Source organism: Polypterus senegalus, chromosome 13 (assembly GCF_016835505.1).
Source record: "Polypterus senegalus isolate Bchr_013 chromosome 13, ASM1683550v1, whole genome shotgun sequence".
NCBI lineage: Eukaryota > Metazoa > Chordata > Cladistia > Polypteriformes > Polypteridae > Polypterus > Polypterus senegalus.
Genome location: NC_053166.1, coordinates 116,674,698 through 116,689,005, shown reverse-complemented (window position 1 = coordinate 116,689,005; position 14,308 = coordinate 116,674,698). Strand labels below are relative to the sequence as shown.

General features: G+C 39.5%; 1 protein-coding gene across 1 annotated transcript in view; it reads left to right on the top strand.

Moving 5' to 3' along the window:
* The window catches only part of unc5a (unc-5 netrin receptor A), an 863,267-nt gene that overhangs the window by 749,952 nt on the left and 99,007 nt on the right, over positions 1 to 14,308 (top strand). Inside the window, exon 6 of the mRNA XM_039774735.1 lies at positions 10,621 to 10,809. Coding sequence (XP_039630669.1) covers positions 10,621 to 10,809 — 189 coding nt within the window. The remainder of the gene's footprint in view (positions 1 to 10,620; positions 10,810 to 14,308) is intronic.

Genomic DNA, 14,308 nt, shown 5'->3' with positions numbered 1-14,308 from the left:
GTTTAAAGATCAGTTAAATTAATAATAAATCAGACCAGTTCTTCCTCCTTTCTTCTTCCCGTTGAGTGTTGCCCACTGCTTTCCATCTCTACCTCAATCAATGTAAGGTGGCAGGCCTCTTTTCCAGCCTGACCTGGGAGAGCTTTTTGTGACATGTTGTGTCTTCCTGTAACCACTTCTGGGTCGTATAGAAAATAGGGAGGTCCTCTTCTGACAATGCCCTCTATTGGCACCCCGGGACCCCAACAATGTTGCAATTCCAGACTCCAGCTCCCAAGCATGCCTGCAGGTGTCTGGGCTGCCACAAGAAGACACCTATTGTATGTGGGATAGAATTGCTCCCAACATCTGGCTTCTACTGGTCCAAGTACTACTTCCTCTGGCCGGGCACAAAGTTGTTTCTTTGTTTGGCCATCTGACTTGTCTGTCTTTCTGTTTTTCTGTTCTGGCCTCCTGTCTGGGGTGTATATATATATACTGTATATATTTATATATATACCTGTATATATATATTGTCACAAGAACGAGACATGGACAGATAAAGGGTTGGGGCAGCCACCCGTATATTTTGGTATCCTGGCTGCAAAAGGTCGTTTTTATCAAATAATCAGCCCTGAAGTGCATTCAACTGAGTCCAGAACAAGACTGAGGAAACAAAGGAAAAGGGGCATGTTTTAAAGGGGGAGACAGGAAGTGAGGTCATATGGATCCGGCACGTGGTCTTCCATCATTGGTTCATAGCCGGATGTGACATCAGAGGGACTGGAGCTGGTGTGGCCGACTTCCATTGGCTCAGTCCCGGAAGTGATGTCAGGAGAGCCAGGTGAAATCCCCCGGGGATGGTCTACAGGCAAGGGAGAAAAAAAGTCAGTGCACTCTGCCACACCCCGGCATGCCTCCGAACTGCCTTCACTCAAGCCCTTTAGCTGCCTCCCATGCGCACGTGTGTGACAATATATATATATATATATATATATACTATAAAATAAAATACCCGCTCACAGCGGAGAAGTAGTGTGTTAAAGAAGCAATGAAAAGAAAAGGAAACATTTTGAAAATAACGTAACATGATTGTCAATGTTATTGTTTTGTCACTGTTGTGAGTGATGAGTGTTGTTGTCATATATATATATATATATATATATATATATATATATATATATATATATAAATATAAATATATATATATATTTACACACACACACAAACATATATATATACATATCTATACATATACACATACATATACATACACACATACATACACACACATATATACACACAAATATATATATATATATACATACACACACATATATAAACATATATATACATATACATACATATCTACATATATACACACACAGCTATTTCAGATCAGTGCAATACGCTGTTTGTTAAAACGGATGACACCCGCTCTTACGCAAGTCTGCGTGGATATTATGAACTATCGATTTGTTCAAGTTCTATTTAAATTTTAAATAGAAGGAATTTTTATTTAGTCGACAGAAATATCTTTGGTAGGAATGGTAAAAACAGACAGGAATATTATTCCTGAATAAATCAACTCAAACCTTAAACAACTTATAATATTTTGCTCTCCATAAAAATATATCCTGTCTAAATTATACAAGTTAGAAATAAAGTAAACATTAAAAGAACAAACATTCAAATTTCTTTACTCTTATGTAATTTTATATTTTATAAAAAATAAACTTAGATTTTAAATATCCCAAAAGATTTTGCTCTCCATAAAAATATATCCTGTCAAAATTATACAAATTCAAATATGAACATGCTGCATAACAAAACCTAGAAATATAAATAAAATGTGTTCCTTTCAGCAATAACAAATCAAATCATTCAGTTGTCTTTGCTCATATGTCATTTTAGAGCTGGACGCCTGGCATCTTTTTGGCAACAGGTTCGTTTCTGTTTGGTGTGAGGTTCTGTGTTGTGGAGATTCTCAGGATGGATTGCAGGTGCTCATCAGTGAGGCGACTCCTGTGTGCTGTTTTGTTAGTCTTTATCACTGAGAAGAGCTTCTCACACAGATATGTGCTACCAAACATGCACAAGGTTCGAGCCGCATGTAGACGGACTTTTTGTTCTTCAAAGTCACCAAAGCGCCGTGCAAACTCAGTGCGCCAGTTTATCAGCAAAGTGCGATTTGGGAACACCGTAGTGACGACTTGGTTTAACATTACTTGGTAATAGGGAAAGTGGGGCAAGTGGTTGTGTCTCCCATAAAAGCAGCCTCAATTGAAATCACTTTGTGATTGTGCACGGTAAAACGTCCGCTGAAGTGTCAGATTCTTATTTAATTCTTCTGCTTTCTGTATCTTCTGCATTGCATTCAGGTCTTTCAGGTTACCCTGATGTTTTGTTTTATAGTGCCGCCTTAGATTAAATTCTGTAATTACAGCCACATTAGCTCCACAAATGAGACACACGGGTTCAGTAAACATATACTCAGCCTCCCATCGGTTTTAAAGGCTCTATTTTCAGAATCAACTTTTCTCTTCAGCATCGTGTGAGCTAGCTTCGCAATAACTTGCAGCATCTTAAGGTAGACTTGATTAACGCGGTAACTGTTCGGCAAGGCAGCTGAAGCGCTGCATTATGGGATCTGTAGTTTATTGTGTTACCAGCGCTTCATATACCCGGCTTTAATAACAATAATACAGTATATAAAATGATCTCGGGCGGATATAATTACGCCGGGCGGATGTGGCCCTGCCCTTGAGTTTGACACATATGGACTAAATAGAACTTGAAAAGATATATTTTTTCAAATGTGATCGCAATTCAGATAGAGTTGACGCAAGACTACAGCCTGCATGCCTCAATAAGTCATCCTCCCTTGCCCTTACTTTTTTACCGCTCATCTAATGAATACACTGAGTATGGCTTTACCAAAACAATCACTGATGGCGAATAAAGTATCCATTATTCGAGTATGTAGATCGGGTTATATATATATATATATACATATATATATACCCGCGTATCGCAGCGGAGAAGTAGTGTGTTAAAAAAGCTAGAAAAAGAAAAGGGAACATTTTAAAAATAACGTAACATGACTGTCAATATACAGTATTTGTTTTGTGAGTGTTACTGAGTGTTGCTGTCATCAAGGATTTGATTATCATTATTTCTTTCAATCAGGTTCGTATTTGTAGGATGTGTTGTGTTCAAGTTACATTCCGTGTTTGTCAATCGCTGTAAAGATGACAGGTTTCATTCATCGATTCGTTTCTTACTGCATCAATAAACAGCTCGTCTTCTTCTTTATCTGAGACCTGACACACTGCATGCACGGGTTTTTTACACTGTCTTCCTTTAGCGGGACATTAACTTTTTCCAACGTGTGCTTTGTTTTGGATTTATGAATATGCTTGTATGTATGAGACGCTTCATATTTTTTGCTGCCTTTTCAATTGTGTAATTCGGTTTTGTTCAGCTCTTTGGAACTGTTGCCTTTTATCTGTGCACTGCGCCAGTTCACGTGAGCCACTCGGTGTACATGCATCGAAGGTTCCCAGCTGTGCTGGTGCCATCTCGTGCTATGTCCATGGCTGTATTTAATGTTACCTTAGTCCTGGCACTTAAAACTTTCTCTCGCAGTTTCGCTGAGTTTGTGTCAAACACCACCCTGACCATCTCATCTTCCTCTCCATAAGCACAGTCCTTCACCCGTGAATATTTACCCGTGGCAGTTTGCTATTGGATTGCCGCTGACGGACGGCCTTATATGGGCAGGCACTAAATTACAAACGCCAGCGCAGCCTGTCTATGAACTTAATTTAAAGTGTAGGTTTACATCGTGCTTTGTTTCAAGTAGCAGAACTCATGAATATGGTTGTATATGTCACTCGCCGCTTCTTATTGTTTCGCTGCCTTCTCAATTATATAATGCATGTTTTCTTCAGCGCTTTTGAGGTCTTCCTGGTTTTCTATGTACTGCGTGATTACGGGAGGCGTGATGATGTCACACGAAACTCCCCCACGGCGTTGAAGCTCATCTCCATTACAGTAAATGGAGAAAACTGCTTCCAGTTATGACCATTACGCGTAGAATTTCGATATAAAACCTGCCCAACTTTTGTAAGGAAGCTGTAAGGAATGAACCTGCCAAATTTCAGCCTTCCACCCACACGGGAAGTTGGAGAATTAGTGATGAGTCAGTGAGTGAGTGAGTGAGTGAGTGAGTGAGGGCTTTGCCTTTTATTAGTATAGATATATATATATATATATATATATATATATATATATATATATATATATATATATATATATATATATATAGTATGTATAAAGAGAGAGAGAAAGTGATCAAACAGCATAATTTCCCTCAAGGATGCCTTGAGCCACCTTTTAGGCAGAGTTCTTTCTTCTAGAGTGAAGATCAGCATTTCTCACAGCTTGTCTCCTTTAAATGTCCCCCTTGAAGGTGCGTCCAAAAAGACAATTATCTTGACCCTTCTGTAGCCCCCTTTTGCTTGCCCGACTTCCTTTCTACATTCTGCTTTTTTCTGCGGCATGTCCTGTGTGATGCACCTCTGGACCCTTTCTGAATAACAGCGAGAACAGCTTTCCTGTCCCCTGTATTCCCAGAATGTATAGCCTGAGGAGGCAGAGCTAACTGTGGCCATGTATACATTCACACATTTGTTTAACTGGATTTTAAATGATTCTTTTATAAACAATTTTGACCAAGTTGAGAGGTACATTTAATATGTAGAAATTTCATCTGATTGTTTAAAGCTCTGTTCATTGACAGGACTCTCCTTTTGTTTCTTCTTCTATTAAGTATTTTGAGCCTGTAGTAACACCAGGGGGTTTAATGCAAATAAGTAAGGGATAAGTGAAAGACAAGCCAGATAAATTATAAAGACGATGAATTCACAGCATCTGTCTATCTGAATGTAATTACAGCAATTTCATTAACTGTAGGCAAGGCACTTTGATAGAGAAACCAAGCGCTGGCCTGATGAATTAGCCTAAGAGCGATGGCATCGCCTAATGAATCCTGTCAGTTGTCAATTGAATTTGTGTCATGCTTATGAGAGGCTATCTCCTGCTGGACTCACAAGAAGGCTAGCGTGGCTCTGGGAAGCAGCAATGGGCCTTGCAACTGTTTAGATTTCATTCTGCCTTGTTCACCTCGATGTTCACAGTGAGTTTTGTCCTTGGGTTAAGTTTTTCAATGTGCAGTGACAATCTGATGATGTGAAAATGCGAGATACAAATAGGGTTCTATAGAAATGACATGACTAAGGACTTAATGGAATTCTGTATTATTTATGTTCCATAAACCATGAAGTTCTCACAGCAGTGTGGGCCACAACATTGAGACATCTACCCACAGGTTTTGTAAGCTGAGTAGGCAGTTAGCAATGATTCATCCACTTACAGGCCACTGACATCCAGGGTTTGTCCCCTTCCAGCCACTTGCCAAAACAAGAGGTGTGATGCAGGTTTAAGCACTTATAGGGACGATGGAAGTACTCTCACTCATTGGCCAGGTTAGGATTATAGCTGCGTTTCTTTATTGTTTCCAAAAATTGTACTCCTACTGAGATGGCAAAGGTTTGAGCATTGTGTATTATGCATAACACAAGATATTCAACTGTACACTCACATTGTCAATAACATGTTTAAAGGTTGTAAATCTTTATGCCTTTACACCTTGCCATTTGCAAACAAAAAATACACACTGGCTTACAAGAAGCTGTAAACTAAAGTGTTCCATTTACATGTTAACTTTGAGGTGAGCTATTAATAATAGCAGTTTGTGTTAGGCGCGTTTTGGCATCAAGGTCTAGTGAGACATATCCATACCTGATGTCACTCCAAAAAGGTAATAAGCTTTACTCAGTCAGCTAGTTATTCTCCAACCCCCTATATCCTAATACAGGGTCATGAGGGTCCGCTGGAGCCAATCCCAGCCAGCAGTAATTTATCTTATTATTAAACAGTTTACATAAACACCTAAATTTGCTTTCCTAAGCAATTTCTTCTAATTTTCTCTCATATGTCATTTCACGTCTAGAAAAATAATGCTTCTGTAGAATGTGAAATTGATTTTAAACCAGGCCCTTTTCTGAGGCGAGCAAATAGGGGACATTGTCCTATCAGTTTTGGATAAAAAGATTTTTTAACACTTTCATATATTTAACTTGTGGCATATGGATTCAGTGCAGCCTGCGTGCTTATCTGTCCAGCTCACATCAACTCTCTTCCATATTCTCTTCCATATTTCAAAACTGCAAAAAGAATTGCAACCAGCAGCTTCTGTAATTTAGAAATCTTTTGGAGCAATTTCTCAGTGTTTGTTGATCAGAACCTGCTGTTGATTTTATCTTTATTGTGAGACTGCCCTGTGTGTTTAGTAAGTGATTAGAGCTTTGGTTCATAAATTAATCTTCCACGTAAAGCATATGTATCTTGCCTTAATCCATCCATCCATCCATTATCCAACCCACTATATCCCAACTACAGGGTCACGGGGTCTGCTGGAGCCAATCCCAGCCAACACAGGGCGCATAGCAGGAAACAAACCCTGGGCAGGGCAATCTTGCATTAATATTTATAAATACTGTAACAGTGAAGAAAAGTATGGGTGAGGATCTGCAGGGGGAAGAGCCATGTGTGCCGTAGTGGCATAAAAGGAGCTGAGCTGAACAACACTGAAAAAAATGAGAAGATTGACAGCACGGTGAGGACGGCTCACAAAGCTGGTGATTCCACTGAGAAGATTTAAATAATTTTATCCGGGGTCTCCAAGGCCAGCAGTGGAAGTTAGACCAAGTTACCATCAAAAAGAGTTAGTAAACATTCATTCTATTGTCTAGTGCTTGTGTGTGTGAGTCCTTTCTTTAGCACACCTTGGGTTATTCAAGTATATTGAATCTGCTCCTTTCATCTGCGGTTATTAAAAGCATAATGAAATACCAATTAATTAATTCATCCGACTGATTTTATAATACTAAATTTCACTTGTGATTATTCATTGTTACTTCATGTTTTACTCAGTCCCTATAAAGTTTCACCTGGGTAAGTTAGTTGCACTGCTCCCATCAGAATTTCAGACACACATTTCAGACATTGTCCTGGAGCCAGTCCTGCTTCAAGTCGGGCGCTACAAGCCTGCTTCTGGCTCCTGGGGCTCACTCTATTGACACTCAAGATTTTTTTTCAATTTGAAAGGACAACTTTATTTAAGCACATTGACTGTCAACAACTATATCCAGGATAACTTGATTATAAGGTAAAAAAAGAGTACAGCTACAAGTAACAAATCGACAAATCAATATCAAAGTAAGCTTTATTACCGCCTCAACTATGTTCAAGTATACATAGAGACAAAGTGATGGAGCTCAGGGTTCACATATTGCAAATGAGACAAGACAGTGTGCACAAATAGAGTAAACCAAGCAACATATTGTTTAAACAGGATATATGCCGGTACAATTAACTGCCACAATTACAAATTAAATGCAAGTTCCACAGATAAATGCAGTGACTAAAGTTATGACATGATAAATAAAGGGACTTGTGCATAAATCAGAATCAGAGATGTTAAGATAGTGTGGAAGATCATTGGGGGGTCTCAATGTGTTGAGGAGTCTGACAGCCTTTGGGGGATCTATCAAATAACCTGACAGATCTGGCTCATAGGCTGCAGTATTTTTTTCCAGATGGCAAAAGAATGAAGAATCCATGAAAGGGGTGGCAAAGGTCCTGCACAATGGAGCAGGCCATGCCAAAACAGCGCTTGGAGAACATGAAATGCCAAGAAGAGAGAGGGACCCTGATAATCTTCTCTGCTGACCTCACTATTCTCTGCAATCTCTTGCAGTCAGACATGCTGCAACCTCCATGCCAGGCTGTAATGCAGCTGGTCAGAATATTCTCGATGGTACCTTACAGTTGACTGTGTGAACATGTCTAACCTAAACTTTCCAGTTTAGTGATAGGTCTTGAAGGCTGGCTACAGACCCTTATTCTTGGTATTAAAATCATCGCCTTCTTTTTTTAAAATTTTTTAATCATGCGTTTACACTTATGGTTCACGTTTTTTTCAGTCAACACTATGCAGTGCAAATCATTGAAGACGTACAGAAGGTATAGTAGCATTAGCTCCCTTAAAGATGGCCACAGTGAAAAAAAAAAAAGCGCCAATCAGTTTTCATCTCATTACATTGACCAATGAGACTGAGCAGTGTCTTGATCTTCACCCACCACTGAGAAGGACCACCTGACAGAGCTTAGTTTGAAAAAGCCAGCAAGGGAGCCTTTTCAATTAAAGGAAAAGAAGCCAGCAGTTTGATGCCTCTTTTTCAAAGAAACATGGAGGTTTGGTGTGGAAAGAACACGTATGCAGAAAATTGTTGTGTCCATTGTTTGCCAGCCTCGCACTATTCTGAAAACACATAGCCACGTGGTGGTTAGCTCTTTTACAGGACACTTCATGTCCTGTGCTCAACGTTTGTCCTTCTTTCACCTCAGTCTCATTTGATTCAAAGCTTGAAGTGTCGCTATTTGAACTTAAGCAGGTCATAGGTAATAGATTTTCATGAGCAGCAGGTGGTTGCAAGGTTACTTAACATTTAAATTGCTGTATTTTGTCAGATGATGATGATGTCAGACGGTATCACAACAATCTGATGATAACTGAGAAAGACCAGGCACATACATCCCCTTGTTTGATTATTTTGTGACATAAAATGTGAATGAACTTGCTAGCCATTAGCAAAAGAAGGACGAGTATTATTATTTTTTTAATCCGTCATTCTCCAAAAACAATTTCTTGAATTAGGGATTTGTCATTTTTCCTTATACCCCAACTTACTCTCCAGAGAGTTTTGGGGTCAAAGCACAGGGTCAGCTATTTGTACAGAACCCCTGGAGCATTTGTAGGTTGCATGCCTTGCTTAAGGGCCCAACGGAGTAGCATTCCTTCTGTCGCTGCCAGGATTCAAACCGGTAACCTTTGAGTTACCAGCCCAGATCCTTTAGAGAGAGAGCCGCCACTCCACCCCAGTTATTAGTCAGGAAAGTTAGAGACGCCTGTACTGTACACATAAAGGAAACTTCTAGTATGGCCCCACCATAACTGTCATGACAAAAATGCCACTGGCTTGAAAAACTATACCTAATAAAGTAACACATTTCTTTCAGAACTATCTAAAGCAGGGTCTTTAAACTCTGGTCCTGGAGGGCCGCAGTGGCTGCAGGTTTTCATTCTAACCCTTTTCCTAATCAGTGACCTGTTTTTGCTCCTAATTAACTTCTTTTGAATTAATTGTAATTGCCTTGCTCTTGAAGACTCAGACCACTTAATTGTTTCTTTTTCCTTAATTAGCAACCAAACAATAATGAGAAACAAAATGAACCAAAACATGACCAGCAAACTGTGACCATCATACAGTAACTAAAATAAAGAAAGATGAAGGTCTCAGGAATGCTCATCTGCTCAGGTCCCCAAAACACTTTAACAGTGCTCTTAGAAAAGAAAAAATCAACAGTTTCAGAAATGTATGCCATTGCACAATGAGAGCAGCAACAAGCCATTGAATTAAAGAGCGGGTTTAATTAACAACAAGAATTGTCGCCTAATTAAGCAACTGGTTGGAGTGAAATTGGTTGGAGTTTAAGGCCCTGACTTAGTTGGTCTTCTATTGGCTCATTAACTTCAGATTTCATTTCTGTTTGGGTGCCATTTATGAAAAGAAATGAAACAATTCACAGAAACGATGAAGAAATTCATGGAAACAAATCTTAAAAAACAAGTCAATTAAAATGAAAGGAAAAGGAATTAATTAGCAGCAAAAACAGGTCACTAATTAAGAAAAGGGTTAGAATAAAAACCTGCAGCCACTGCGGCCCTCCAGGACCAGAGTTTGAGAACTCTGATCTAAAGCATGAACAAAAATGGCTCTTACAAGGACCTTCTTGGATATCAAGCAGAAACTTACAACAGGAAGGGGATTTTATGTATTTACAGTAATAACTACAAATATAAAACTTCATCATCACAAAACAATAGAAAATAGTGAGACCTTAGACATACACAGCTCCAGGAGTTTCATGCTGCTTTAGATGGATGAGGTATTTGCAGACATTTGTATACCTCTCTACATAATCCTGCTTTTTGAGACCTTCACCTGCTACATTCATTGTGTGTTACCAACAGAGTATGTGCAGAAGTGTACCTAATTATTGGTGGGCTCTGGGTCTGGTTATGGTTGGATGTGTCGGGCTACTGGGAGTTGCAAGTCCCAGAGGGCTTGTGGAATAGGTGAAACACACTTCCTGAGCTGTACCCTCCTTTTCAGTTTTTGCATTTTCTGGATGGCAATGATTAGATATCCGTGAGAACATCAGCGGGTGGATTAATGCAGGATGCATTTTTTGAAACAGTGTGGAGGCTGCTGGCTGTGTTGGCTTTTCGGTGGTGTTCACTATGTTCAGCAACTTGACAATCATTTTAAATTCATTGCATTTCTCTTCGGCATCTCGAACATTTGAGACAACATACCCTATATGAAAAGGGGGAAATGATGAATTATTAAACAAAGAGTTTGCTTACATTATGTTGCTTCTGTCTTACAGCTGCTTCTGGTCCAGAAGATGTTGCTCTGTATGTGGGTATTATTGCGGTGGCCCTGTGCCTTGTGCTGCTACTCATTGTGGTCATACTTGTATACCGACGAAAGAAGGAAGGACTGGATGCTGATGTTGCTGACTCCTCCATCCTCACCACTGGATTCCAGCCTGTCAGCATCAAACCCAGCAAGCAAGGTGCGTAAGATGCGACTGAAGGTCAGTCTTCACTTTTGGGGTTTAATGTGCTATAATGGACTATGATATGCAGGGAAAAGCGTCACAGAATATCCACATTGCATGGTATCTGAAACGCCAGGCTGTTATGATTTGTTTTTGCTTTTTACTCATATTTAATAGTTAAGTGGCATGACCTTGCTTGAATTGGGGGCTTTTGAAGTTATTTATTCCTTTCCTGTCATTATCTGTTCGGTTTTCCTAATAATTTAAGAGTTGTGTATTTTTTTATAACATCTTGGACACCATTTTGGGCACCCATCATTAGTTCCATCACCTGCATTTCTAGGAGCATGGCCTCAGAGGTTGTGACCAGTTGGTAATCAGTGCAGTAGGATAAAAGGTTGGCTGGGGGGGTTCTCTTCCATATAAGATATGCATATACCGAAAAACTTTCAAAGACCTTTTCCAGTGTTCTTCATCTGAGTATCTTTCAGCTTTTGATCTTGTTGCTCGTGCCCTTTGACTTCGATTGCTGTCTCACACTCTGATTTCAGTTGCTATTTTTGATCTCCTGGCTTTGGCCCTTTTTTTGCTGTCTTGTTCTCAAAAGTTCCCGAGACAGACATTCTTTTTATTTCTTTCTTTATTTCAAAAATCTCAAAGCTACTAATAAGTAAAATATCAGAAAGAAACTCTGAACATTTCTTTGAGTTTAAGAGAAGATTTGATTTGAGGGCTTGAATGTCGGGTAAGAGTTGGTATGCCTCTGTAGAGTTAGTCCGTACTGAAATTTGAGCCATTAAAAGAAATAGAAATAGGTGATATACTGTAATCCCTGCATATTTGTAGTTTTATAGTAAAATGTCCTTCCTGTGATAATCATATGGTCCTCTAGATTTCAAAATTCCTCTTATCAGTTTTTGGAGTGGTTGAGATTAAAAAGCCAAGAGAAGAGAATCATATAGTAACAATCAAATAAATGTCAATTACAAAACACTTTAAATAAATACCACTTTTAACCTCCTTAGGGGTTTCCTCCAAAAAAACATGCATTAAATGTTGGATTTTGTGGCTCGAAAAATTACATATTTATTAAATCTGACCTTTCTACTGTAAAATATGCAAAACACTAAAAGTACAAAGTCTGAACTGTAGAAAGTATAATAATAATAATAATATATTAATACTGGTGGTATGTCTTGAAGCACAGTGAAATACACAATCCGGCATCACAGTCAGGACAAGAGTATTGTAATTCCTTGCGGATTTTCTTTCCAGATTGATCGGGTTATGAACAGCACACTGCACATGTGCAATTGACCAGAATCACTTTCAATTTCATTGTCCGTTTCATTTGCACTGACTGAAGACAGATTCATTTCGTCATCACTGCTCATATCACTGTCAAGTGCATGCAACACCTGGGCTGCTGAAAAACATTTCTTACAAGACGCCGTTATGACGCTAGAAGAAGACGTGTCTATACCGTTGCCAGGATAACACTCAGGCCTGTTGCTTATACAAGACATGCCTATATCGTTTCCTGAATAAAGCTCACCACTAACGCTGTTGGCACTTTTACAGCCCGAGTAATCCTCGGGTCAGACATTTACGCGAGACACGTCTATGCAGTTGCCTGAGTGATACTTGAGACTAACGCTTTTAGCACTGTCTTTACAGCCCGAGTGATTCCCGTGTCTAACACAAAGGAGGTTTATTGTTCTTTGCTTTCTCCATTAATAATGCAGACAAACATATAATAAACAAAACAACTTCAATAAATCGACAGTGTCAAACAGCTCTTAAATTTATGAACAGTCCAAAGTTAAAATTTCAAGATACCAAAACTGACTTGTTTAAGAAATAGTTTCTCTGATGAAGAACTGTCAACACTACTTGGTTGGTCAGTCTCACTCGTACAATATGGTGGCCATGACATACCACACATGTCCCTAGCAACAATGACAACTCACTTAATTTAACATTCACTCGCTTATCCTGAACAGAACAAGCCACCCTATCCTCAGCACATTTTTGAAGAATTCACAGATTTCCCCAGGCCAGTCTGGAATTGATATTGCCTCCAGCATGTCCTGGGTCCTCCCCAGGTTCCTCTCCCCGTGTTCTGTACTTAGTAATCCCCTTTGAGAGGAGCCAGGGGACATCCTCCTTGTAAGCCCAAACCACCTCAACTGGCTCCTCTTAATCTCTAGTAGTACTAGTTATGGTGGTAGTAAATCTTCTGTTTATCAAAAATAAATTCACAGAGCCATTTACAGGATGGAGGAAGAATTTGTGGACATGACATGCAGCACACAGAAGGCAATGACTAAATTACAACTGTTGACTACAGGATGTTTTCTGCTCTGTTCGCTGGTGTCCTCTGTTGAACTCAATGTTTATCAGGCTTAACCTTGCAAAAATTACCTTCAATTACCTTGAATCTAAGATATTTAACAGGCATTCCCGGTATTAAGTTGTGGATTTGCCTGTGAATATTTAGCAGCAGCGTGTCTATGAACTTAATTTAAACTTAAGCTTTACACCTTGCTTTCCTATTGATATGTATACAAAGGCTTGTTCAGATTTAAAGGGTTGTTCCTTTCTTACTGCTTCAATAAACAGCTTGTCTTCCTCTTTATCTGAGACATCACACACTGCATGCACGGGTTTACCTTTCCCAGTCCTGCAAACTTTAGCGAAGTGGTTGAATTTACCACATTTTTACACTGCCTTTCTTTAGCTGGACATTGACTTTTTCCACCCTGTCCTTTGTTTCCGCAGTACCTGCACTAATGAATATGCTTGTATGCGTCACACGCTTCGTATTCTTTTGCTGCATTCTCAATTGTGTAATGCGTTTTTTGTTCAGCGCTCTTTGGAGGTCTTGCTTTTTGTGTGCGTACTGCATTCACAGTCAGTTCACGTGAGCCGCTCGGAGTACATGCATCGAAGGTTCTCAGCTGTGGTTGTGCTGTCTTGTGCGATCTTGCGATGTCCACGGCTTTATTTAATGTTAGCTCAGACCCGGCACTTAAAAGTTTCTCTCGCACTTTTGCTGAGTTTGTGCCAAACACTATTCTATCCCTGACCATCTCATCTTCGTTTGCATAAGAACAATCCATCACCATCAATTTTAACTCTGTTACAAAGTGACCGAAAGTCTCATTTATACCCTGCGTCTTCTCATTAAACATGTATCTCGCGAGTATCTCGTGTGATCTTGCGATGTCCACGGCTTTATTTAATGTTAGCTCAGACCCGCCACTTAAAAGTTTCTCTTGCACTTTTGCTGAGTTTGTGCCAAACACTATTCTGTCCCTGACCATCTCATCTTCGTTTGCATAAGCACAGTCCTTCACCAGCAATTTTAACTCCGTTACAAAGTGATCAAAAGTCTTGTTTATACCCTGCATCCTCTCAGTAAACTTGTATCTCGTGAATATCGTATTCGTCTTAGGCATGACAAACGCCAGCAGCAGCTTGTCTATGAACCTAATTTAAACTTAAGGTTTAC